Here is a 24,695-nt window from a genome sequence, read left to right on the forward strand (position 1 = left end):
AATCTCCCGTCTAAAGTTTCGGGAGATCGTGGAGCGATATTCCTTTGTGCCCCCGTTATAGCCCATATGCTAAACCCGACTAAAGTCATGGGCACAATCGTGAAAAGCCCCTTTTAGGCGCCTATACAAGTCACTTTTAGTGCATTTCAGATCGCCACCCCCAGGGGTAGCTGACTGAAATGCTGATATCGCGCCCGTCGGCAGAAACAATTCAATAGCTGCTGACAGGCGCGACAGGGGGTGGGAGGGTAAACAATTGAATTCCGCCCTTACGTTCCAAAGTTAATAGACTTAACAGTGATCGCGGTGATCCCCCAAAAAAGTGGGTCCCAGGGACACCATACTTTAAAAAATTGGGGTCCTACCTGTCCTTTTCTGAGTTCAATCAGAATTAAGGTTCTTATTAATGATTTAACTATAAAATCTCAGACTTGATTTGGACACTACAAAAGTGTTGCAAGGGGGAGGAGGGGGGGGGGGGGGGTGACAATGCTGCTGGGCTGTGTAGCATACAGGACACTCTGCACCAGAGCTGTAACTAGATATTTTGGTGCCCTTTGGCAGAAACTGAATTGGTGCTCTCCCTCCCCTCCCCCCAATATATTCCAAATTTAGGTGCATGGCTTCGTGGAGAAGGAGTGGCCACATCATGGTACCAATTCACATTACACCACACGGTAGTGCCGCTTATACCCATTGCGCCAGGTGGAGCACGTTATACCCATTGCGCCAGGTGGAGCACGTTATACCCATTGCGCCAGGTGGAGCACGTTATACCCATTGCGCCAGGTAGAGCACGTTATGCCCATTGCGCCAGGTAGAGCACGTTATACCCTTTGCGCCAGGTAGAACACATTGGGGGTCATTCCGAGTTGATCGCTAGCTGCCGTCGTTCACAGCGCAGCGTTCAGGCTAAAAATCGGCATTTCTGCGCATGCACGACGTATGGGTACAAAGTCCTTTGTGGTTTTGCACAGGTTCTAGCGAAGCTTTCAGTCGCACGGCACAAAGCAGGAAGATTGACATGAAGTGGATGTTTCTGGGTGTCAACCGACCGTTTTCAGGGTGTGTTTGGAAAAACACAGGCGTTCGCTGGGTGGGTGTGTGACGTCAAAAGCCGTCCCTCCATCGTTAGAATCAACGCACGCGAAGAGTAACTACAGGGCTGGTCTTGTTTTGCACAAAGATTTTGCAGGCGCTCTGCTGCACAAGCATTCGCACTTCTGCAAAGCGAAAATACACTCCACCGTGGGCGGTGGCAATGCATTATCACTGTTGCTTAAAACTGCTAGAGAGCGATCAACTCGGAATGACCCCCATTGTACACATTGCGCCAGGTAGAGCACGTCCTACACATTGCACCAGGTAGAGCACGTCCTACACATTGCGCCAGGTAGAGCACATAGCAATTATATGATTAAAAAACAGGACAATAAATTATTCTAAACACATTATTACATTTTAAATGTTATATATGTAATGGGTTTATGATAGGAGCCACAGACTGCATTTAGGTACTACAAAGTGTTGCCGGGGGAGCGAGAGCGTGACAATGCTGCTGGTGTATTATCATACCGGAGGTATCCATTCAGGATCCCAGCAGCCGTAATACTGATGCCGGAATCCCAACAGCCACCAGAATGACTATGCCGGCATCCCGAGGATATCAGGATCCCGACTATGAAATCCTGACAGTCAGGATCCTGAAGGAAAGTATGCACTGCCGCCACAGGTTTAGCGTGCGGGGGGTGGGGGGGTTAGGTTCAGGCACACTCAGGGAGGGTTAGGGTTAGGCTGCAGAGAGAGGGGGGGGGTAGGGTTAGGCACTATGGGGGGCGGGTTAGGTTTAGGCTGTGGGTAAAGGGGGGATAGGCTTTAGGCACTACTGGGAGGAGGTTGGAGTTAGGCTGTGAGTGGGAGGGTTAGGGGTAGGGGGAGGAGGTTAGGGTACTCTGCACCCTTGTCGGCAGTGCTGCGATTGGGATGCCAGTGTGTTTTCTCATTTCTAGCTTTATATATTGTAGCCCTGGACCGAAGCAGTTGTTTTAGGCAGCTTGACGTGATGATCCCAGAAGTAGCAGGTGCACCACATAGTGTTCACTCTAGGAGTGAAAAGGGGCATGGCGCCGGACTCCGGGGGCATATGTGCGCGCGTGTGTCCGAAACGGGGGCGCGGCCACGCAAATTACGGGGCGTGGTCACGCCCACGTCATTTTAGGGGGCGGTGCGGCCCACAAACGCTACTATAGAGCGTCTGTGGCCGGCGACGTCACTGTTGGGGGCGTGCCCAGCACCTCCGTCGGTGCTGGGCTTCCCCCAGCTCTCTCCCAATGCGTGAATGGATGCAGTGCGTGTGGTGTCTCCGTCGGCAACGCCGACACCTGACTGGTTGGATATGTGGAACATTTTAAATGCAAATGTGAATTTATTGCACAAAAAGTTGGACAAAGCAGAGTCCAGGGAATGTACAGGGAGTCGAGCACTGCCTTTCACTATGTCGGAGGGACCTCCTGGGTCTCAAAAGTGCCCACCATCACAAGTCGTAGACACTGATACCGACACGGATTCTGACTCTAGTGTCGACTATGATGATGCGAAGTTGCAGCCGAAATTGGCTAAAAGTATTCCGTATATGATTATTGCAATATGTGTTGCATATCACAGAGGACCCCTCTGTACCAGACACGAGGGTCCACATGTTTTCCCCCTTCACATGAACTAAATGAGTTGTTTGAAAGGGCTTGGGAAACTCCAGACAAAAAACTGCAGATTCCCAAAAGGATTCTTATGGCGTATCCTTTCCCGGCTAAGGACAGGATACAGTGGGAATCCTCCCCAAGGGTGGACAAAGCGTTGACACGCTTCTCCAAAAAGGTAGCGCTGCCATCTCAAGATACAGCAACCCTCAAGGATCCTGCTGATGGCAGGCAGGAGACTACCTTGAAGTCAATTTACACACATTCTGGTACTTTACTCAGACCGGCGATAGCGTCGGCTTGGGTTTGTAGCGCTGTAGCAGCGTGGACAGATACCTTATCTGCTGATATTGATACGCTGGATAAGGAAGCCATTTTATTGACCCTGGGTCATATTAAGGATGCTGTCCTATATATGAGAGATGCTCAGAGAGATGCTGGCCTACTGGGTTCCAGAGCCAGCGCTATGGCGATTTCTGCTAGGCGAGCCCTATGGACCCGACAATGGACGGGTGATGCCGACTCGAAGAGACATATGGAGGTTTTGCCTTACAAGGGTGAGGAATTGTTTGGGGAAGGTCTCACGGACCTTGTTTCCACAGCTACTGCAGGTAAATCAACCTTTCTCTATCGTCCTAAGTGGATGCTGGGGTTCCTGAAAGGACCATGGGGAATAGCGGCTCCGCAGGAGACAGGGCACAAAAAAGTAAAGCTTTTACCAGATCAGGTGGTGTGCACTGGCTCCTCCCCCTATGACCCTCCTCCAGACTCCAGTTAGATTTTGTGCCCGAACGAGAAGGGTGCAATCTAGGTGGCTCTCCTAAAGAGCTGCTTAGAGAAAGTTTAGCTTAGGTTTTTTACTTTACAGTGAGTCCTGCTGGCAACAGGATCACTGCAACGAGGGACTTAGGGGAGAAGTAGTGAACTCACCTGCGTGCAGAGTGGATTTGCTGCTTGGCTACTGGACACTAGCTCCAGAGGGACGATCACAGGTACAGCCTGGATGGTCACCGGAGCCGCGCCGCCGGCCCCCTTGCAGACGCTGAAGAGAGAAGAGGTCCAAAATCGGCGGCTGAAGACTCCTGAGTCTTCATAAAGGTAGCGCACAGCACTGCAGCTGTGCGCCATTTTCCTCTCAGCACACTTCACACAACAGTCACTGAGGGTGCAGAGCGCTGGGGGGGGCGCTCTGAGAGGCAAATAAAAACCTTATTAGAGGCAAAAAATACCTCACATATAGCCCACAGAGGCTATATGGAGATATTTAACCCCTGCCTAACTTCAAAAATAGCGGGAGACGAGCCCGCCGAAAAAGGGGCGGGGCCTATCTCCTCAGCACACAGCGCCATTTTCTCTCACAGAAAAGCTGGAGAGAAGGCTCCCAGGCTCTCCCCTGCACTGCACTACAGAAACAGGGTTAAAACAGAGAGGGGGGGCACTGATTTTGGCGATATTGTATATATATAAAAGATGCTATAAGGGAGAAACACTTATATAAGGTTGTCCCTATATAATTATAGCGTTTTTGGTGTGTGCTGGCAGACTCTCCCTCTGTCTCCCCAAAGGGCTAGTGGGTCCTGTCCTCTGTCAGAGCATTCCCGGTGTGTGTGCTGTGTGTCGGTACGTGTGTGTCGACATGTATGAGGACGATGTTGGTGAGGAGGCGGAGAAATTGCCTGTAATGGTGATGTCACTCTCTAGGGAGTCGACACCGGAATGGATGGCTTATTTAGAGAATTACGTGAGAATGTCAACACGCTGCAAGGTCGGTTGACGACATGAGACGGCCGACAATCTATTAGGACCGGTCCAGGCGTCTCAGAAACACCGTCAGGGGTTTTAAAAACGCCCATTTACCTCAGTCGGTCGACACAGACACAGACACGGACACTGAATACAGTGTCGACGGTGAATAAACAAACGTATTTCTCATTAGGGCCACACGTTAAGGGCAATGAAGGAGGTGTTACGTGTTTCTGATACTACAAGTACCACAAGAAAGGGTATTATGTGGGAGTGAAAAAACTACCTGTAGTTTTTCCTGAATCAGATAAAATAAAATGAAGTGTGTGATGATGCGTAGGGTTACCCCGATAGCAAATATTGGCGTTATACCCTTTCCCGCCAGAAATTAGGGTACGTTGGGAAACACCCCTTAGGGTGATAAGGCGCTCACACGCTTATCAAGTGGCGTTACCGTCTCCAGATACGGCCGCCCTCAAGGAGCCAGCTGATAGGAAGCTGGAAAAATATCCTAAAAAGTATATACACACATACGGTGGTTATACTGCGACCAGCGATCGCCATCAGCCTGGAGATGCAGTGCTGGGTTGGCTTGGTCGGATTCCCTGACTGAAAATATTTTATTCATGTAGAGCATTTAATAGGATGCATTCTATATATATGTATGTGAGATGCACAGAGGGATATTTGCTCTCTGGCATCAAGATAAGTGCGTTGTCCATATCTCCCAGAAGATGTCAGGGACACGACAGTGGTCAGGTGATACAGATCCCATACGGCAGATGGAAGTATTGCTGTATAAAGGGAAGGAGTTATTTGGGGGTCGGTCCATCGGACCTGGGGACCACAGCAACAGCTGGGAAATCCAACCTTTTTTACCCCAAGTTACATCTCAGCTAAAAAAGACACCGTCTTTTCAGCCTCAATCTTTCCTTTCCCATGAGGGCATGCAGGCAAAAGGCCAGTCTTATCTGCCCAGACATAGAGGTAAGGGAAGTAGACTGCAGCAGGCAGCCCTTTCCCAGGAAAAGAAGCCCTCCACCGCGTCTGCCAAGTCCTCAGCATGACGCTGGGGCCGTGCAAGCGGACTCAAGGTGGGGGGGTAGTCTCAAGAGTCTCAGGGCGCAGTGGGATCACTCGCAAGTTGACCCCTAGATCGTACGAGTATTATCCCAGGGGTAAAGATTGGAGAGTCGAGACATCTTCTCCTCGCAGGTTCCTGAAGTCTGCTTTACCAACGGCTCCCTCCGACAGGGAGGCAGCATTGGAAACAATTCACAAGCTGTATATCCAGCAGGTGATAATCAAAGTACCCCTCCTACGACAAGGAAAAGGGTATTATTTTTCCACACTATATTGTGGTACTGAAGCCAGACGGCTTGGTGACACATAGTCTAAATCTAAAATGTTTTGAACACTTACATAAAAGGTTCAAATCGAGATAAAGTCACTCAGAGCAGTGATAGCGAACCGGAAAAAAGGGGACTATATGGTGTCCCTGGACATCAAGGATTACCTCCATGTCCAAATTTTGTCCTTCTCATCAAGGGTACCTCTGGTTCGTGGTACAGAACTGTCAATATCAGTTTCAGACGATGCCGTTTGAATTATCCACGGCACCCCGGGCCTTTTTACCAAGGTAATGGCCGAAAAGATGTTTCTTCAAAGAAAAAAGGCATCTAAATTATCCCTTACTTGCACGACCTAAAAAGGGCAAGTTCCAGAGAACAGTTGGAGGTCGGAAGAGCACTATCTAAAGTAGTTCTTCGACGGCACGACTGGATTCTAAATATTCCAAGAATCGCAGCTGTTTTCCGACGATACGTCTGCTGTTCCTAGGGATGATTCTGGACACGGTTCAGAAAAAGGTTTTTCTTCCCGAGGAAAAAGCCAAGGAGTTATCCGACCTGTCAGGAACCTCCTAAAACCAGGAAAGGTGTCTGTACATCAATGCACAAGAGTCCTGGGAAAAATGGTGGCTTTTTACGAAGCAATTCCATTCGGCAGATTCCATGCAAGAATTTTCCAAAGGGATCTGTTGGACAAATGGTCAGGGTCGCATCCTCAGATGCACCTGCGAATAACCCTGTCGCCAAGGACAAGGGTATATCTTCTGTGGTGGTTGCAAAAGGCTCATCTATTGGAGGGCCGCAGATTCGGCATACAGGATTTGATCCTGGTGACCACGGACGCCAGCCTGAGAGGTTGGGGAGCAGTCACACAAGGAAGAAACTTCCAGGGGGTATGGACGAACCTGGAAAAGTCTCTTCACATAAACATTCTGGTACTAAGAGCAATCTAAAATGCTCTAAGCCAGGCGGAACCACTCCTGCAAGGAAAACCGGTGTTGATTCAGTCGGACAACATCACGGCGGTCGCCCATGTAAACAGACAGGGCGGCACAAGAAGCAGGAGTGCAATGGCAGAAGCTGCCAAGATTCTTCGCTGGGCGGAGAATCACGTAATAGCACTGTCAGCAGTGTTCTTCCCGGGCGTGGACAACTGGGAAGCAGACTTCCTCAGCAGACACGATATTCACCCGGGAGAGGGGGTCTTCATCCAGAAGTCTTCCACATGCTAATAAACTGTTGGGAAAGACCAATGGTAGACATGATGGCGTCTCGCCTCAACAAGAAACTGGACAAGTATTGCGCCAGGTCAAGAGATCCACAGGCAATAGCTGTGGACGCACTGGTAACACCTTGGGTGTACAAATCAGTATATGTGTTTCCTCCTCTGCCTCTCATACCAAAGGTATTGAAGATTATACGGTGAGGAGGAGTAAGAACAATACTAGTGGCTCCGGATTGGCCAAGAAGGACTTGGTACCCGGAACTTCAAGAGTTGGTCACGGACGACCCGTGCCCTCTACTTCTGAGAAGGGACCTGCTACAACAGGGTCCCTGTCTCTTTCAAGACTTACCGCGGCTGCGTTTGACGGCATGGCGGTTGAACGCCAGATCCTAAATGGGAAAGGCATTCCAGAAGAAGTCATTCCTACCTTGATTAAGGCAAGGAAGGAAGTCACCGCGAAACATTATCACCGCATTTGGCGAAAATATGTCGCGTGGTGCGAGGATCGGAGTGTTCCGACGGAGGAATTTCAACTGGGTCGTTTCCTACATTTCCTACAATCAGGATTGTCTATGGGTCTCAAATTGAGATCTATTAAGGTTCGAATTTCGGCCCTGTCAATATTCTTCCAAAAAGAATTGGCCTCAGTTCCTGAGGTACAGACTTTTGTTAAAGGAGTACTGCATATACAGCCTCCTGTGGTGCCTCCGGTGGCACCGTGGGATCTAAATGTAGTTTTAGATTTCCTCAAATCCCATTGGTTTGAACCATTGAAAAAGGTGGATTTTAAATATCTCGCATGGAAAGTGACTATGTTACTGGCCCTGGCTTCCGCCAGGAGAGTATCTGAATTGGCGGCTTTATCTTATAAAAGCCCTTATCTAATCTTCCATTCGGATAGGGCAGAACTGAGGACTCGTCCGCATTTTCTCCCTAAGGTGGTATCAGCGTTTCACCTGAACCAACCTATTGTGGTGCCTGCGGCCACTGGCGACTTGGAGGACTCCAAGTTGTTGGACGTTGTCAGAGCCTTAAAAATATACATTTCAAGGACGGCTGAAGTCAGAAAATCTGACTCGCTGTTGATACTATATGCACCCAACAAGTTGGGTGCCCCTGCTTCTAAGCAGACGATTGCTCGTTGGATTTGTAACACAATTCAACTTGCTCATTCTGTGGCAGGCCTGCCACAGCCTAAATCTGTTAAGGCCCATTCCACAAGGAAGGTGGGCTCATCTTGGGCGGCTGCCCGAGGGGTCTCGGCATTACAATTCTGCCGAGCAGCTACGTGGTCGGGGGAAAACACGTTTGTAAAATTCTACAAATTTGATACCCTGGCAAAAGAGGACTTGGAATTCTCTCATTCGGTGCTGCAGAGTCATCCGCACTCTCCCGCCCGTTTGGGAGCTTTGGTATAATCCCCATGGTCCTTTCAGGAACCCCAGCATCCACTTAGGACGATAGAGAAAATAAGAATTTACTTACCGATAATTCTATTTCTCGGAGTCCGTAGTGGATGCTGGGCGCCCATCCCAAGTGCGGATTATCTGCAATACTGTACATAGTTATTGTTAACAAATTCGGGTTATATTGTTAAGGAGCCATCTTTAAGAGGCTCTTTCTGTTATCATACTGTTAACTGGGTTTAGATCACAAGTTGTACGGTGTGATTGGTGTGGCTGGTATGAGTCTTACCCGGGATTCAAATTGCCTCCCTTATTGTGTACGCTCGTCCGGGCACAGTACCTAACTGGAGTCTGGAGGAGGGTCATAGGGGGAGGAGCCAGTGCACACCACCTGATCTGGTAAAAGCTTTACTTTTTTGTGCCCTGTCTCCTGCGGAGCCGCTATTCCCCATGGTCCTTTCAGGAACCCCAGCATCCACTACGGACTCCGAGAAATAGAATTATCGGTAAGTAAATTCTTATTTTTTGCCTTATGTTTCCTCACAGCTTAAGAAAACGCCACATTATCAGATGCAGTCTTTCGGTCGCATAAAACCAAGAGAGTACGGGGATCTTCCTTTCTTGCCAGAGGTAAGGGCAGGGGGAAAAAGCTTCCCACTACAGCTAGTTCCCAGGAGCAGAAGTCCTCCCTGGCTTCTACAAAATCCACCGCATGATGCTGGGGCTCCGCTGAGGGAGTCCGCCCCAGTGTGGGCACCTCTTCGACTTTTCAGCCACGTCTGGGTTAAATCACAGGGGGATCCCTGGGCAATAGACATTTGTTTCCCAGGGTTACAAGCTGGAAGTCGAAGAGGTGTCTCCTCGCCGGTTTTTCAAATCTGCCCTACCAGCTTCTTCCCCGGAGAGGGAAGTAGTTTTAAATGCAATTCAAAAACTGTGTCTTCAACAAGTGGTGGTCAATGTTCCCCTGCTTCAACAGGGGACGGGCTACTACTCAACCCTGTTTGTGGTCCCGAAACCGGACGGTTCGGTCAGACCCATTCTGAATTTAAAATCATTAAACCTATACTTGAAAAGGTTCAAATTCAAGATGGAATCGCTCAGAGCGGTCATCGCCAGCCTGGAGGGGGGGGGGGGGGGGATTATATGGTGTCCCTGGACATAAAGGATGCATACCTTCATGTCCCCATATATCCTCCTCATCAGGCGTTCCTGAGATTTGCTGTACAGGATTGTCATTACCAATTTCAGACGTTGCCGTTTGGGCTTTCCACAGCAACGAGGATTTTCACCAAGTTAATGGCGGAAATGATGGTGCTCCTGTGCAAGCAGGGAGTTGCAATTATCCCGTACTTGGACGATCTCCTAATAAAAGCTAGATCGAGGGAACAGTTGCCAAACAGCGTATCACTCTCCCTGAGGGTGTTGCAGCAGCTCGGCTGGATTCTCAATCTACCAAAGTCACAGTTGGTTACAATGACCCGTTTGCCTTTCTTAGGCATGATTCTGGATACGGAACAAAAAAGGGTTTTTCTCCCAATGGAAAAGACCCAGGAACTCCAAAACGTGGTCAGGGACCCGTTAAAGCCAAGAAGGGTGTCGGTCCATCAATGCACTCGAGTTTCAGTGGGACCTTCTGGACAAGTGGTCCGGGTCACATCTACAGATTCATCAGATGATCAGCCTGTCCCCCAGGGCCGGGGTGTCTCTCCTGTTGTGGCTGCAGAGTGCTCACCTTCTAGAGGGTCGCAGGTTCGGCATTCAGGACTGGGTTCTGGTAACCACGGATGCGAGCCTCCGAGGATGGGAGCAGTCACACAGGGAAGAAACTTCCAAGGTCTATGGTCAAGCAAGGAGGCTTGTCTACACATCAACGTACTGGAATTAAGGGCCATATACAACGGCCTTCGTCAAGCGGAGAATTTGCTTCGCGATCTACCAGTTCTGATTCAGTCAGACAACATCACCGCAGTGGCTCATGTAAACCATCAAGGCGAAAAAAGAGCAGAGTGGCAATGGTGGAAGCCACCAGGATTCTTCGCTGGGCGGAAAATCATGTAAGTGCGCTGACAGCAGTCTTCATTCCGGGTGTGGACAACTGGTAAGAGGACTTCCTCAGCAGACACGATCTGCATCCAGGAGAGTGGGGACTTCATCAGGAAGTCTTCGCAGAGATTGCAAGTCAGTGGGGACTGCCTCAAATAGACATGATGGCATCACGCCTCAACAAGAAACTTCCGAGATATTGCGCCAGGTCAAGGGACCCTCAGGCTGTAGCAGTGGACGCCCTGGTGACACCGTGGGTGTTCCAGTCGGTCTATGTGTTCCCTCCTCTTCCTCTCATCTCAAAGATATTGAGAATCATAAGACGAAGAGGAGTACAGACAATTCTCATTGTTCCAGATTGGCCTCGAAGGACCTGGTATCCGGATCTGCAGGAAATGCTCACAGAAGATCCGTGGCCTCTTCCTCTCCGAGAGGACCTGTTGCAACAGGGGCCCTGTTTGTTTCAGGACTTACCGCGGCTACGTTTGACGGCATGGCGGTTGAACGCCGGATCCTAGCGGAAAAGGGCATTCCGGATGAGGTCATTCCTACTCTGATAAAGGCTAGGAAGGACGTGACGGCAAAACATTATCACCGTATATGGAGGAAGTATGTGTCTTGGTGTGAGTCCAGGAATGCTCCTCCGGAAGAATTCCATCTGGGCAGTTTCCTTCACTTCCTACAGACTGGAGTGAATTTGGGCCTAAAATTAGGCTCCATTAAGGTTCAGATTTCGGCCCTATCCATTTTCTTCCAGAAGGAATTGGCTTCTCTCCCAGAAGTCAAGACTTTTGTGAAGGGAGTGCTGCATATCCAGCCTCCTTTTGTGCCTCCAGTGGCACCATGGGACCTTAACGTGGTGTTAAAGTTCCTTTAAGTCTCACTGGTGTGAGCCTCTTCAAACTGTGGAATTAAAGTATCTCACTTGGAAAGTGGTCATGTTGTTGGCCTTGGCATCGGCAAGACGTGTGTCTGAGTTGGCGGCTTTCTCACAAAAGCCCCTATCTGATTTTCCGTGTGGATAGAGCAGAGTTGCGGACTCTTCCTCAATTTTTACCTAAGGTGGTTTCATCTTTTCATATGAACCAACCTATTGTGGTGCCTGTGGCTACGAGGGACTTGGAGGATTCAGAGTCCCTTGATGTGGTCAGGGCATTGAAAATTTATGTGGCCAGAACGGCTCGAGTTAGGAAAACAGAGGCACTGTTTGTCCTGTATGCAGCCAACAAGGTTGGCGCTCCTGCTTCTAAGCAGACTATTGCTCGCTGGATCTGTAACAAGATTCAGCAGGCTCATTCTACGGCTGGATTGCCGTTACCAAATTCAGTAAAGGCCCATTCCACTAGGAAGGTGGGCTCTTCTTGTGCGGCTGCCCGAGGTGTCTCGGCATTACAGCTTTGCAGAGCGGCGACTTGGTCGGGTTCAAACACCTTTGCAAAGTTCTACAAGTTTGATACCCTGGCTGATGAGGACCTCATGTTTGCTCAATCGGTGCTGCAGAGTCATCCGCACTGTCCCGCCCGGTTTGGAGCTTAGGTATAATCCCCATGGTCCTTACGGAGTCCCCAGCATCCTCTAGGACGTAAGAGAAAATAAGATTTTAAACCTACTGGTAAATCTTTTTTTCCTAGTCCGTAGAGGATGCTGGGCGCCCGGCCCAGTGCGGACTAAATTCTGCAAGACTTGTTTATAGTTTTTTGCTTATATAAGTGTTATGTTACAGTTTTGATCAGTCTCGGGCTGATGCTGTTTTGTTTCATACTGTTAACTGGTTCGTATATTCCATGTTATACGGTGTGGATGGTGTGGGCTGGTATGAATCTTGCCCTTAGATTAACAAAAATCCTTTCCTCGTACTGTCGTCTCCTCTGGGCACAGTTTCTCTAACTGAGGTCTGGAGGAGGGGCATAGAGGGAGGAGCCAGTTCACACCCATATCTAAAGTTCTTTTTAGTGCCCATGTCTCATGCGGAGCCCGTCTATTCCCCATGGTCCTTACGGAGTCCCCAGCATCCTCTACGGACTAGGAGAAAAAGATTTACCAGTAGGTTTAAAATCTTATTTTTTGACATACAGTACTTTCCACAATGACCTTATGTGGAGGTTACATATTCTCCCAATGTTTGCATAAGCTTCCTCCAAGTGCTCCAGTTTCCTCCCCTGAAGTCCACAAAAACATACTGGTAAGGTAATTGGCTTAGGTTTAAAATAGACCTGTGTGTGCAGTCAAGATGGCTTCCACACCCATTGCGAAATATTTAAAATCTATTGCGTATTACTGGGACAAAGGTGCTATAGAAAGTAGTATAATGTTAACTAGACTACTAGGAAAATGTTTGGGGTAAATGTACTAGATATTGGTGATGTGCTTTTTTACAGTGGCAATATTGGGATAATTTCATTTTTTTTCTATTTTTAAATGTGTATTCTCTCTTTCAGCAAAGAAGGACATCCCTCCGTCTGCAATCACAAGACCTATATGTGGTATACTGGGCACAATTCGGCTAGTTGCCGGTGAGTAAACTGATTACAATAAAGTGTTTTGTTTTTACTGACTTGTTATTAATTGCTGTGTAAGCATAAATTGTGATGGGAACATCACAAGCTTATACAGATGAGTCCATTTTTACGGGACATAGTTAATACACTGGCTGTCGGGATCCCGGTGTTCAGGATCTTGACAGCCTGCAGCATTAATAAAATCTGTGTTCGCCACCGTGCCCGCAAGGGGACTCGCTGCTGGCGGGATCCTGTCAGCCGGCATCCTGTCAACCATCATATCATACTGAACCCCATATTTACAACATCTGAATGGCTTGACCTTAGTGGAAAATAAAACCAATATAGAGTTGAATGCAAGTTTTAATTACACAATAAGTTAGCTGTAGAAGCATATGCTTTGCTCCGGTTCATGCACAGTGCCAAAAAATACTATGCACTGACAGAATTGACTTAGTTCAACTCTGCACCCGCTTTATTGTACCTCCATCGATGGAAGTCTGCTGTCAATAACTGCTTTGTGGCCTAGTGATGTGGCCAGCAGCAATCCTACCAAGCTGCCTCTTTTCCAGTTGTATAAAAAATTGTTCTGAGGATCTGGACCCAGAAATCCTATCCATTTATCCTGCACTATACATTCGTTGCATAACAGCAATGATAAAGAAACACAATTTCATAGAAATTGATATTGAAACTATGATTGTTACACTTCTATCAAGAAGCTGATTCAGTAAACCTATATACACCCATCAGTCATAACATTAAAACCCAAAGAAAATCCTAATGTGTGCGCCTATGTAAATTATATATTACACCTGTGTCTATTGTCCCTCATTCGCCGCTATAAAGGTTATGTGTAGACTTTAATTACTAGAAACAGAAAAAAGACAAATAAATAATAGCAGCGCTCATGGGACAAGTTAGACCACAAATGACACTGAGAGCCAGAAATGATTAAAAGAATATTTTTATATAGTAGCATAAATATAAAAGCATACAATTACAACTGATTATAGCAATTAAATGGTTAAAAAGAATTAGCTTTAGTTTGCTAATTAGTGATTAAATATCCTGCCCCACCAAGATATAAATCACTGCATGGTGTATATATAGGCAACCCTTTTTCTAGTGGGAACATTGTCATTTATTCAGCTGCAGCATATGAATATTTACCAAAATAGGGCTATATGCACTATTCCAATTGAAAACGGGGAATTATTTTTAACCATTTAGGTGCTATAATCAGTTGTAATTGTATGCTTTTATATTATAGGCTACTATATAAAAATATTCTTTTAATCATTTCTGGCTCTTAGTGTCCTTTGTGGTCTAACTTGTCACAAGAGCGCTGCTATTATTTGTCTTTTTTCTATAACATTAAAGCCGCTTGCCTAATATTGTGTAGATTCCCCTTGTGCTGCCAGAACAGCTTTGAGCTGTCAAGGCATGGACTCCACATGACATCTGAAGGTGTCCTGTGATGACAGGGGTCAGCATAGGCACTCTGATCGGTTTGTGGCTACACAGCACCATATACAGCAAGCTTTGTGTTCCGGCACCTGTCTAACATATACTTCTGAAAAGACGTAAGCCTGTTTTGAGTATGCACAGGAGAAAATAATATGTAACGGATAGTGTGATTTGAACCAACCTATAGTTTTATATATACTTCTGCAAATACATTATAGTAATTTTACATCTCTTGGAGGTGCACCAAACAGCAGGGTACAATATGACAGTGGAGAGTTGGAGAGACTACTAGTGAGTCCCAAACACAGAAGGCTCTTTGTGTTGTGCACTTTTGTATTCCATACATTCTAGTTAAAACATAACTTTTAATATTCCGTCCGTTGACTGAATATTAAAAGTTATGTTTTAACTAAAATGTTTAGAATAAAAGAGTGCACCACACAAAAAGCCTTCTGTGGTTGGGACTCACTAGTAGTCTCTCCAATTCTCCTCTGTCACCTGTCTATAATGGTTAGCATTAACTTTTTTTTTTTCTTTTCTCTTGCGTCCTAGATACTGGGGATCCATTTAGTACCATGGGGTATAGACGGATCAGCTAGGAGCCATGGGCACTTTAATAATTTGATAGTGTGGGCTGCCTCCCTCTATGCCCCTCCTACCACACTCAGTTTAGAAAATGTGCCCGGAGGAGCCGGTCATGCTTATGGAAGCTCCTGAAGAGTTTTCTGCATTTATTTTTCTGTTCGTTTTCAGGCAGGACTGGATGGCACCAGCCTGCCTGCTTCGTGGGCCTTAGGATGGGGAACGGCCCAACCTCTTGAAGGGTTAATGGTCCCGTTCCCCGCTGACAGGACACTAGAACCTGAGGGAACTATTCGCAAGCCCCACCACAGCGAGCGTACATTCCCGCAGCACGCCGCCACCCCTAACAGAGCCAGAAGAGTGGTGAGTACTAAGCTGGAGTCCCGGTTAGCAGGTCGCCGGCCATTATGGCGGCATGAGGGTACGGAGACGCACGGCTTCTAACCGGGGCGGACTGCTTCTCAAGACTCCGTACACAGTGCAGAAGCACTGCTTTTGAGGGAGCAAACTGAGTCTCCGTACACTGTACACCGTACCCACACTGGCAAACACAGACTTAAACCGGTTGGGACTTCATTTTAAGCACTACAGTAAACTACCTCAGCCAGTATAAAAAAGCGGGAAGACCACGCACCTTTGAGGGGGCGGGACTTCACTATGAGCGGATCCAGCAGCTCACCAGTGCCATTTTCCCTCTGCAGTGGACACAGATGCTAACTGACAGGGGCGTGCAGCTCCTTCGGATTGACTTCATATTACCTCAGCGGAACCAGGAAGTCATAGCAGAGGGGGGGGGGGAGCTTTTATTAGTGTACTAAGTCCCCAATCTGGGTACTTATTCTGCGACCTGGCTAAGCTTGGTATTAGCGATAAGGGTGCGGTGTGCTGGCTCCATAATATCTCTGTGTCCCACTGGAAGGTCTCTTTGTGGGTTAATTGTGTTCTTAACCTTTTCCTGTGTGTGTGTGTGCGCTATCACATTTACAATATGTCAAAGAGTGTTTCATGTACGGCAGAGTGTTCCTCTTCCCCAGGGGGTCTCACTACTGTGTACTCAGTGTATTGGACCTTCCCAGGCTAGCGGGGCTGAACCAGCATGGCTGGATTCTATTAAAGGAATGATTTGCAATACTTATGACAGATTGTGGATGAGTTTATGAACAGAGACTAAGTCCCCAAACCAGCGTCTCAGACCCTTACCATTTGACCGCAAAAACGTACTCTGTCCCATATCCTGCAGTCTGACTCAGATGATCAAGGGTCAGACATGGAGGAGGGGTGGGGATGCTGCTCTGTCACAGGGAATAGAGGCTCTTATAGAAGCTATCAGAGACGTCCTGCAAATTTCTGATAAGGTGACAGAGGAGTGTGAGGAATCTTATTTTAATGTAAAAAAAGGAAGTCCTCAGTCACGTTTCCTGTATCAAAGGAACTTAATACCCTGTTTGAAGAACCGTGTGTTAATCCTGATAGGAAATTTCAGATCCCTAAAAGGTTACTCTCATCCTTTCCTTTTACTCCTGAGGATAGGAAAAAATATGAAAATCCACCGATAGTGGATGCATCAGTATCCAGGCTGTCACGGAAAATAGTGTTGCCTCTCCCTTGTGCCGCCTTCTTGAAAGACACGGTGGATCCTAGAATTGAGACCACACCCAAATCCTTGTATACGGCTGCTGGGGTAGCCCAGAGACCCCCTATAGCTTGTGCGTGGATTACTAAAGCCATTGCTAAATGGTCAGGTAACATAATTTGAGAGGTTGAAGGGGGAGATTGTTTTACTCCTGCAACATATACACGACTTTGCAAACTTTATGGTGGAAGCCATAAAAGAAGTAGGTTTATTTAATGCATGCACCACTGCTATGGCAGTGTCAGCACGCAGTGGCTTATGGCTACGCCAGTGGAATGTGGACGCGGTTTCCAGGAAAGGTGTGGAAGGCCTACCATTCACAGGAAAGGCCTTATTTGGAGATGAACTAGACAAATGGATCTCCAAAGCTACCGCTCGTAAGTCAATGTATCTTCCTTCTGCAGCTCCCCCCAGCCAGGAAGGTCTACTCAAGACCTAATCTACAGTCTTTTCGGACTGCCAAGTTTAAGGGCAAACCAGATGTTTTTCTATAGCCAAAAGAGGTCCTAGAGGTAAACCACGCAAACCAGCAGCTGCCGGTTCTCAGGAACAGAGCTCTAACTCTGCTTATTCCAAGCCTTCAGCATGACGGTGGCCCGCGATGCCTGGAGGACTGGCATGTGGGAGCTCGACTAAAGTTTTTCAGTCACATCTGTACAGGTTGGTGCCAGGATCCCTGGGTCATAGATCTTATTTCCCAGGGCTACAGACTGGAGTTTCAGGAGTTCCCACCTCACAGATTCTTCAAATCAGGCTTACCAGTTTCAGAAGAGGCAAGTATAACTTTACAGGATGCCATCCAAAAACTGGTACAGACTCGGGTCATTGTTCCAGTTCTACCTCATCTTCAAAACAAGGGATATTATTCCAACTTGTTTGTAGTACCAAAAACTGACGGTTTGGTAAGGCCGATCTTTAAATCTAAAATCGTTGAACCCGTACTTACGAGTTTTCTCTGACGTCCTAAGTGGATGCTGGGGACTCCGTCAGGACCATGGGGGATAGCGGCTCCGCAGGAGACAGGGCACAAAAATAAAGCTTTAGGATCAGGTGGTGTGCACTGGCTCCTCCCCCTATGACCCTCCTCCAAGCCTCAGTTAGGTTTTTGTGCCCGTCCGAGCAGGGTGCAATCTAGGTGGCTCTCTTAAGGAGCTGCTTAGAAAAAGTTTTTAGGTTTTTTATGTTCAGTGAGTCCTGCTGGCAACAGGCTCACTGCATCGAGGGACTTAGGGGAGAGAAGTTCAACTCACCTGCGTGCAGGATGGATTGGCTTCTTAGGCTACTGGACACCATTAGCTCCAGAGGGAGTCGGAACACAGGTCTCACCCTGGGGTTCGTCCCGGAGCCGCGCCGCCGACCCCCCTTGCAGATGCTGAAGATTGAAGGTCCAGAAACCGGCGGCAGAAGGCTTTTCAGTCTTCATGAAGGTAGCGCACAGCACTGCAGCTGTGCGCCATTGTTGTCACACACTTCACACCATAGGTCACGGAGGGTGCAGGGCGCTGCTGGGGGCGCCCTGGGCAGCAATGTATAATACCTTTTATGGCTAAAAAATACATCACATATAGCCCTTGAGGCTATATGGATGTATTAAACCCATGCCAGATATCTCAAACTCCGGGAGAAAAGCCCGCCGGAATAGGGGGCGGGGCTTATTCTCCTCAGCACACAGCGCCATTTTCCTGCTCAGCTCCGCTGTGAGGAAGGCTCCCAGGACTCTCCCCTGCACTGCACTACAGAAACAGGGTAAAACAGAGAGGGGGGGCACTTTTTTTGGCGATATTTTATATATTTAAGCTGCTATAAGGATACAACACTTATATAAGGTTGTTCCCATATATATTATAGCGCTTGGGTGTGTGCTGGCAAACTCTCCCTCTGTCTCCCCAAAGGGCTAGTGGGGTCCTGTCTTCGATAAGAGCATTCCCTGTGTGTCTGCTGTGTGTCGGTACGTGTGTGTCGACATGTATGAGGACGATGTTGGTGTGGAGGCAGAGCAATTGCCGATAATGGTGATGTCACCCCCCAGGGAGTCGACACCGGAATGGATGGCTTTGTTTATGGAATTACGTGATAATGTCAGCACATTACAAAAATCAGTTGACGACATGAGACGGCCGGAAAACCAGTTGGTACCTGCCCAGGCGTCTCAGACACCGTCAGGGGCTGTAAAACGCCCTTTACCTCAGTCGGTCGACACAGACCCAGACACGGACACTGAATCTAGTGACGACGGTGAAGAAACAAACGTATTTTCAAGTAGGGCCACACGTTATATGATCACGGCAATGAAGGAGGCTTTGCATATCTCTGATACTGCAAGTACCACAAAAAGGGGTATTATGTGGGGGGTGAAAAAACTACCTGTAGTTTTTCCTGAATCAGAGGAATTGAATGATGTATGTGATGAAGCGTGGGTTAACCCAGATAGAAAAGTGCTAATTTCAAAAAAGTTATTGGCATTATACCCTTTCCCGCCAGAGGTTAGGGCGCGCTGGGAAACACCCCCTAGGGTGGATAAGGCGCTCACACGCTTATCAAAACAAGTGGCGTTACCGTCTCCTGATACGGCCGCCCTCAAGGATCCAGCTGATAGGAGGCTGGAAACTACCCTAAAAAGTATATACACACATACTGGTGTTATACTGCGACCAGCCATCGCCTCAGCCTGGATGTGCAGTGCTGGGGTGGTCTGGTCGGATTCCCTGACTGAAAATATTGATACCCTGGATAGGGACAGTATTTTATTGACTATAGAGCAATTAAAGGATGCTTTTCTTTATATGCGAGATGCTCAGAGGGATATTTGCACTCTGGCATCGAGAGTAAATGCGATGTCCATATCTGCCAGAAGAAGTTTATGGACGCGACAGTGGTCAGGTGATGCGGATTCTAAACGACATATGGAAGTATTGCCGTATAAAGGGGAGGAATTATTTGGCGTCGGTCTATCGGATCTGGTGGCCACGGCAACTGCCGGAAAATCCACCTTTTTACCTCAGACCCCCTCCCAACAGAAAAGGACACCGTCTTTTCAGCCGCAGTCCTTTCGGTCCTATAAGAACAAGCGGGCAAAAGGACAGTCATATCTGCCCCGGGGCAGAGGAAGGGGTAAGAGAGGACAGCAAGCAGCCCCTGCCCAGGAACAGAAGCCCTCCCAGGGTTCTGCAAAGCCCTCAGCATGACGCTGGGGCTTTACAAGCGGACTCAGGAGCGGTGGGGGGTCGACTCAAGAATTTCAGCGCACAGTGGGCTTGCTCACAGGTGGACCCCTGGATCCTGCAGGTAGTATCTCAGGGTTACAGGTTGGAATTCGAGAAGTCTCCCCCTCGCCGGTTCCTGAAGTCTGCTTTGCCAACGTCTCCCTCAGACAGGGCGACGGTATTGGAAGCCATTCACAAGCTGTTTTCTCAGCAGGTGATAGTCAAGGTACCCCTCCTACAACAAGGAAAAGGGTATTACTCCACGCTATTTGGGGTACCGAAGCCGGACGGCTCGGTAAGACCTATTCTAAATCTGAAATCTTTGAACCTGTACATACAGAAATTCAAATTCAAGATGGAGTCACTCAGAGCAGTGATAGCGAATCTGGAAGAAGGGGACTTTATGGTGTCCCTGGACATAAAGGATGCTTACCTGCATGTCCCAATTTGCCCTTCACATCAAGGGTACCTCAGGTTCGTGGTGCAAAACTGTCATTATCAGTTTCAGACGCTGCCGTTTGGATTGTCCACGGCACCTCGGGTCTTTACCAAGGTAATGGCCGAAATGATGATTCTTCTTCGAAGAGGCGTATTAATTATCCCTTACTTGGACGATCTCCTGATAAGGGCAAGGTCCAGAGAACAGCTGGAGGACGGAGTAGCACTAACCCAATTAGTGCTGCAACAACACGGGTGGATTCTGAATTTTCCAAAATCTCAGTTGACACCGACAACACGTCTGCTGTTCCTGGGAATGATTCTGGACACGGTTCAGAAAAAGGTGTTTCTTCCGGAGGAGAAAGCCAAGGAGTTATCCAAACTTGTCAGGAACCTCCTAAAACCAGGAAAAGTGTCTGTGCATCAATGCACAAGAGTCCTTGGAAAGATGGTGGCTTCTTACGAAGCGATTCCATTCGGCAGATTCCACGCACGAACTTTTCAGTGGGATCTGTTGGACAAATGGTCCGGATCGCATCTGCAGATGCACCAGCGGATAACCTTATCACCACGGACAAGGGTGTCTCTTCTGTGGTGGTTGCAGAGTGCTCATCTGTTAGAGGGCCGCAGATTCGGCATACAGGACTGGGTCCTGGTGACCACGGATGCCAGTCTGAGAGGCTGGGGAGCGGTCACACAGGGAAGAAACTTCCAGGGTGTATGGTCAAGCCTGGAGATGTCTTTTCACATAAATATACTGGAGCGAAGAGCGATTTACAATGCTCTAAGTCTGGCAAAACCCCTGCTTCAGGGTCAGCCGGTGTTGATCCAGTCGGACAACATCACGGCAGTCGCCCACGTAAACAGACAGGGCGGCACAAGAAGCAGGACAGCAATGGCAGAAGCTGCAAGGATTCTTCGCTGGGCGGAAGATCATGTGATAGCACTGTCAGCAGTGTTTATTCCGGGAGTGGACAACTGGGAAGCAGACTTCCTCAGCAGACACGATCTACACCCGGGAGAGGGGGGACTTCATCCAGAAGTCTTCCACATGATTGTGAACCGTTGGGAAAAACCAAAGGTGGATATGATGGCGTCCCGCCTCAACAAAAAACTGGACAGGTATTGCGCCAGGTCAAGAGACCCTCAGGCAATAGCTGTGGACGCTCTGGTAACACCGTGGGTGTTCCAGTCAGTGTATGTGTTCCCTCCTCTGCCTCTCATACCAAAAGTACTGAGAATTATACGGCAAAGGGGAGTAAGAACGATACTCGTGGCTCCGGATTGGCCAAGAAGAACTTGGTACCCGGAACTTCAAGAGATGCTCACGGAGGATCCGTGGCCTCTACCTCTAAGACAGGACCTGCTTCAGCAGGGACCGTGTCTATTCCAAGACTTACCGCGGCTGCGTTTGACGGCATGGCGGTTGAACGCCGAATTCTAAGGGAAAAAGGCATTCCGGAAGAGGTCATTCCTACACTGGTAAAAGCCAGGAAGGAGGTGACTGCACAACATTATCACCGCATTTGGAGAAAATATGTTGCGTGGTGTGAGGCCAGGAAGGCCCCCACGGAGGAATTTCAACTGGGTCGATTCCTACATTTCCTGCAAACAGGATTGTCTATGGGCCTCAAATTGGGGTCCATTAAGGTTCAAATTTCGGCCCTGTCGATTTTCTTCCAGAAAGAATTGGCTTCAGTTCCTGAAGTCCAGACTTTTGTAAAAGGAGTACTACATATACAGCCCCCGTTTGTGCCCCCAGTGGCACCGTGGGATGTGTTTTGGATTTTCTCAAATCCCATTGGTTTGAGCCACTCAAATCGGTGGAGTTGAAATATCTTACATGGAAAGTAACCATGCTACTGGCCCTGGCTTCAGCCAGGAGAGTATCAGAATTAGCGGCTTTATCATATAAGAGCCCATATCTGATTTTCCATTCGGACAGGGCAGAACTGCGGACGCGTCCTCATTTTCTGCCTAAGGTGGTGTCAGCGTTTCACCTGAACCAGCCTATTGTGGTGCCTGCGGCTACTAACGATTTGGAGGATTCCAAGTTGTTGGACGTGGTCCGCGCATTGAAAATATATATTTCAAGAACGGCTGGAGTCAGAAAGTCTGACTCGCTGTTTATATTGTATGCACCCAACAAGCTGGGTGCTCCTGCTTCTAAGCAGACGATTGCTCGTTGGATTTGTAGCACAATTCAACTTGCACATTCTGTGGCAGGCTTGCCACAACCAAAATCTGTCAAGGCCCATTCCACAAGGAAAGTGGGCTCATCCTGGGCGGCTGCCCGGGGGGTCTCGGCATTACAACTCTGCCGAGCAGCTACGTGGTCGGGGGAGAACACGTTTGTAAAATTCTACAAATTTGATACCCTGGCTAAAGAGGACCTGGAGTTCTCTCATTCGGTGCTGCAGAGTCATCCGCACTCTCCCGCCCGTTTGGGAGCTTTGGTGTAATCCCCATGGTCCTGACGGAGTCTTCAGCATCCACTTAGGACGTCAGAGAAAATAAGATTTTACTTACCGATAAATCTATTTCTCGTAGTCCGTAGTGGATGCTGGGCGCCCATCCCAAGTGCGGATTGTCTGCAATACTTGTACATAGTTATTGTTACAAAAAAATCGGGTTGTTATTGTTGTGAGCCGTCTGTTCAGAGGCTCCTACGTTTGTCATACTGTTAACTGGGTTCAGATCACAAGTTGTACGGTGTGATTGGTGTGGCTGGTATGAGTCTTACCCGGGATTCAATATCCTTCCTTATTGTGTACGCTCGTCCGGGCACAGTATCCTAACTGAGGCTTGGAGGAGGGTCATAGGGGGAGGAGCCAGTGCACACCACCTGATCCTAAAGCTTTATTTTTGTGCCCTGTCTCCTGCGGAGCCGCTATCCCCCATGGTCCTGACGGAGTCCCCAGCATCCACTACGGACTACGAGAAATAGCTTTATCGGTAAGTAAAATCTTATTTTCCAATTCAAGATGGAGTCTCTGAGAGCGGTGATCTCGGGTCTGGAGGATGGGGAATTCTTAGTGTCTCTGGGTATCAAGGATGCGTACCTTCACATTCCGATCTGGCCGCCTCACCAGGCTTAGCTACAATTTGCACTGCAGAACTGTCAATACCAGTTCCAGGCCCTGCAATTTGGTCTCTCCACGCACCGAGGGTGTTCACCAAAGTGATGGCAGAGAAGATGTTTCTCCTTCGCAAGCAGGGAGTGAACATAATTCCGTACCTGGACGATCTTCTGATAAAGGCACCGTCCAGGGAAAGGTTGTTGGTCAGCATTGGCCTCACAACCAAACTTCTCCTGGATCATGGGTGGATTCTAAATCTTCCGATATCTCACTTAGAGCCAACTCAGAGGCTCCCATTTCTGGGAATGATACTGGACGCAGAGTCGTAGAAAGTTTTTCTTCCATTGGAAAAGGCATTGCTAATCCAGTCGATGCTTCGGGATGTCCTGAAACCAACCCAGATATCTGTGCATCTTTGCATTCGCCTTCTGGGGAAGATGGTGGCCTCTTACGAGGCTCTTCAGTACTGCAGGTTTCATGCAAGACCCTTCCAGCTTGATCTGTTGGACAAATGGTCCGGATCACATCTTCACATGCACCAGAGGATCCGTCTGTCACCAAAGGCCAGGATCTCCCTTCTGTGGTGGCTACAGACTTCTCACCTAATCGAGGGCCGACGGTTCGGGATTCAGAATTGCATTCTGTTAACCACAGACGCAAGTCTCAGAGGTTGGGGAGCAGTCACCCAGGGGGTGCAGTTTCAAGGAAGATGGTCAAGTCTGGAAGTCGTCCTTCCAATTAACATTCTGGAAATCAAGGCTATATACAACGCCCTTCTGCAGGCCTCATATCTTCAAGATTGGGCCATTCAGGTTCAGTCGGACAATGTGACAGCAGTAACGTACATAAAACGACAGGGCGAAACGAAAAGCAGAGCAGCATTGTCGGAGGTATCAAGAATTCTCCTCTGGGCAGAAAAACGCGCTGTGGCGTTGTCGGCAGTCTTCATCCCGGGAGTAGACAACTGGGAAGCAGACTTCCTCAGCAGACACGGCCTGCACCCGGGGGAGTGGTGCCTTCACCCGGAAATGTTCAAGTGCTTGACACGTCGATGGGGATGTCCACAAATAGACATGATGGCCTCTCGTCTCAACAAGAAACTCAAGCGGTATAGTTCCAGGTCGAGCGACCCACAGGCAGTGGCGGTGGATGCTCTGTCAACTCCATGGGTCTATCAGATGGTGTACGTGTTTCCTCCACTTCCGCTGATCCCAAGAATTCTGAAAAGAATAAAAAGGGAAAAAGCTTAAGCAATTCTCATTGTTCCGGACTAGCCCATAAGGGCTTGGTATGTGGACCTTCTGGAGATGCTCCTCAAAGATTTGT

The 24,695-nt window shown here is 48.3% G+C and overlaps 1 protein-coding gene across 1 annotated transcript in view; it reads left to right on the plus strand.

The window, feature by feature from the left end:
• Positions 1-24,695, plus strand: part of SACM1L (SAC1 like phosphatidylinositide phosphatase) — a 424,002-nt gene that overhangs the window by 45,347 nt on the left and 353,960 nt on the right. The window contains exon 3 of the mRNA XM_063922680.1: positions 12,904-12,978. Coding sequence (XP_063778750.1) covers positions 12,904-12,978 — 75 coding nt within the window. The remainder of the gene's footprint in view (positions 1-12,903; positions 12,979-24,695) is intronic.

The sequence above is a fragment of the Pseudophryne corroboree genome, chromosome 5 (assembly GCF_028390025.1).
Source record: "Pseudophryne corroboree isolate aPseCor3 chromosome 5, aPseCor3.hap2, whole genome shotgun sequence".
In the NCBI taxonomy this organism is placed as follows: domain Eukaryota; kingdom Metazoa; phylum Chordata; class Amphibia; order Anura; family Myobatrachidae; genus Pseudophryne; species Pseudophryne corroboree.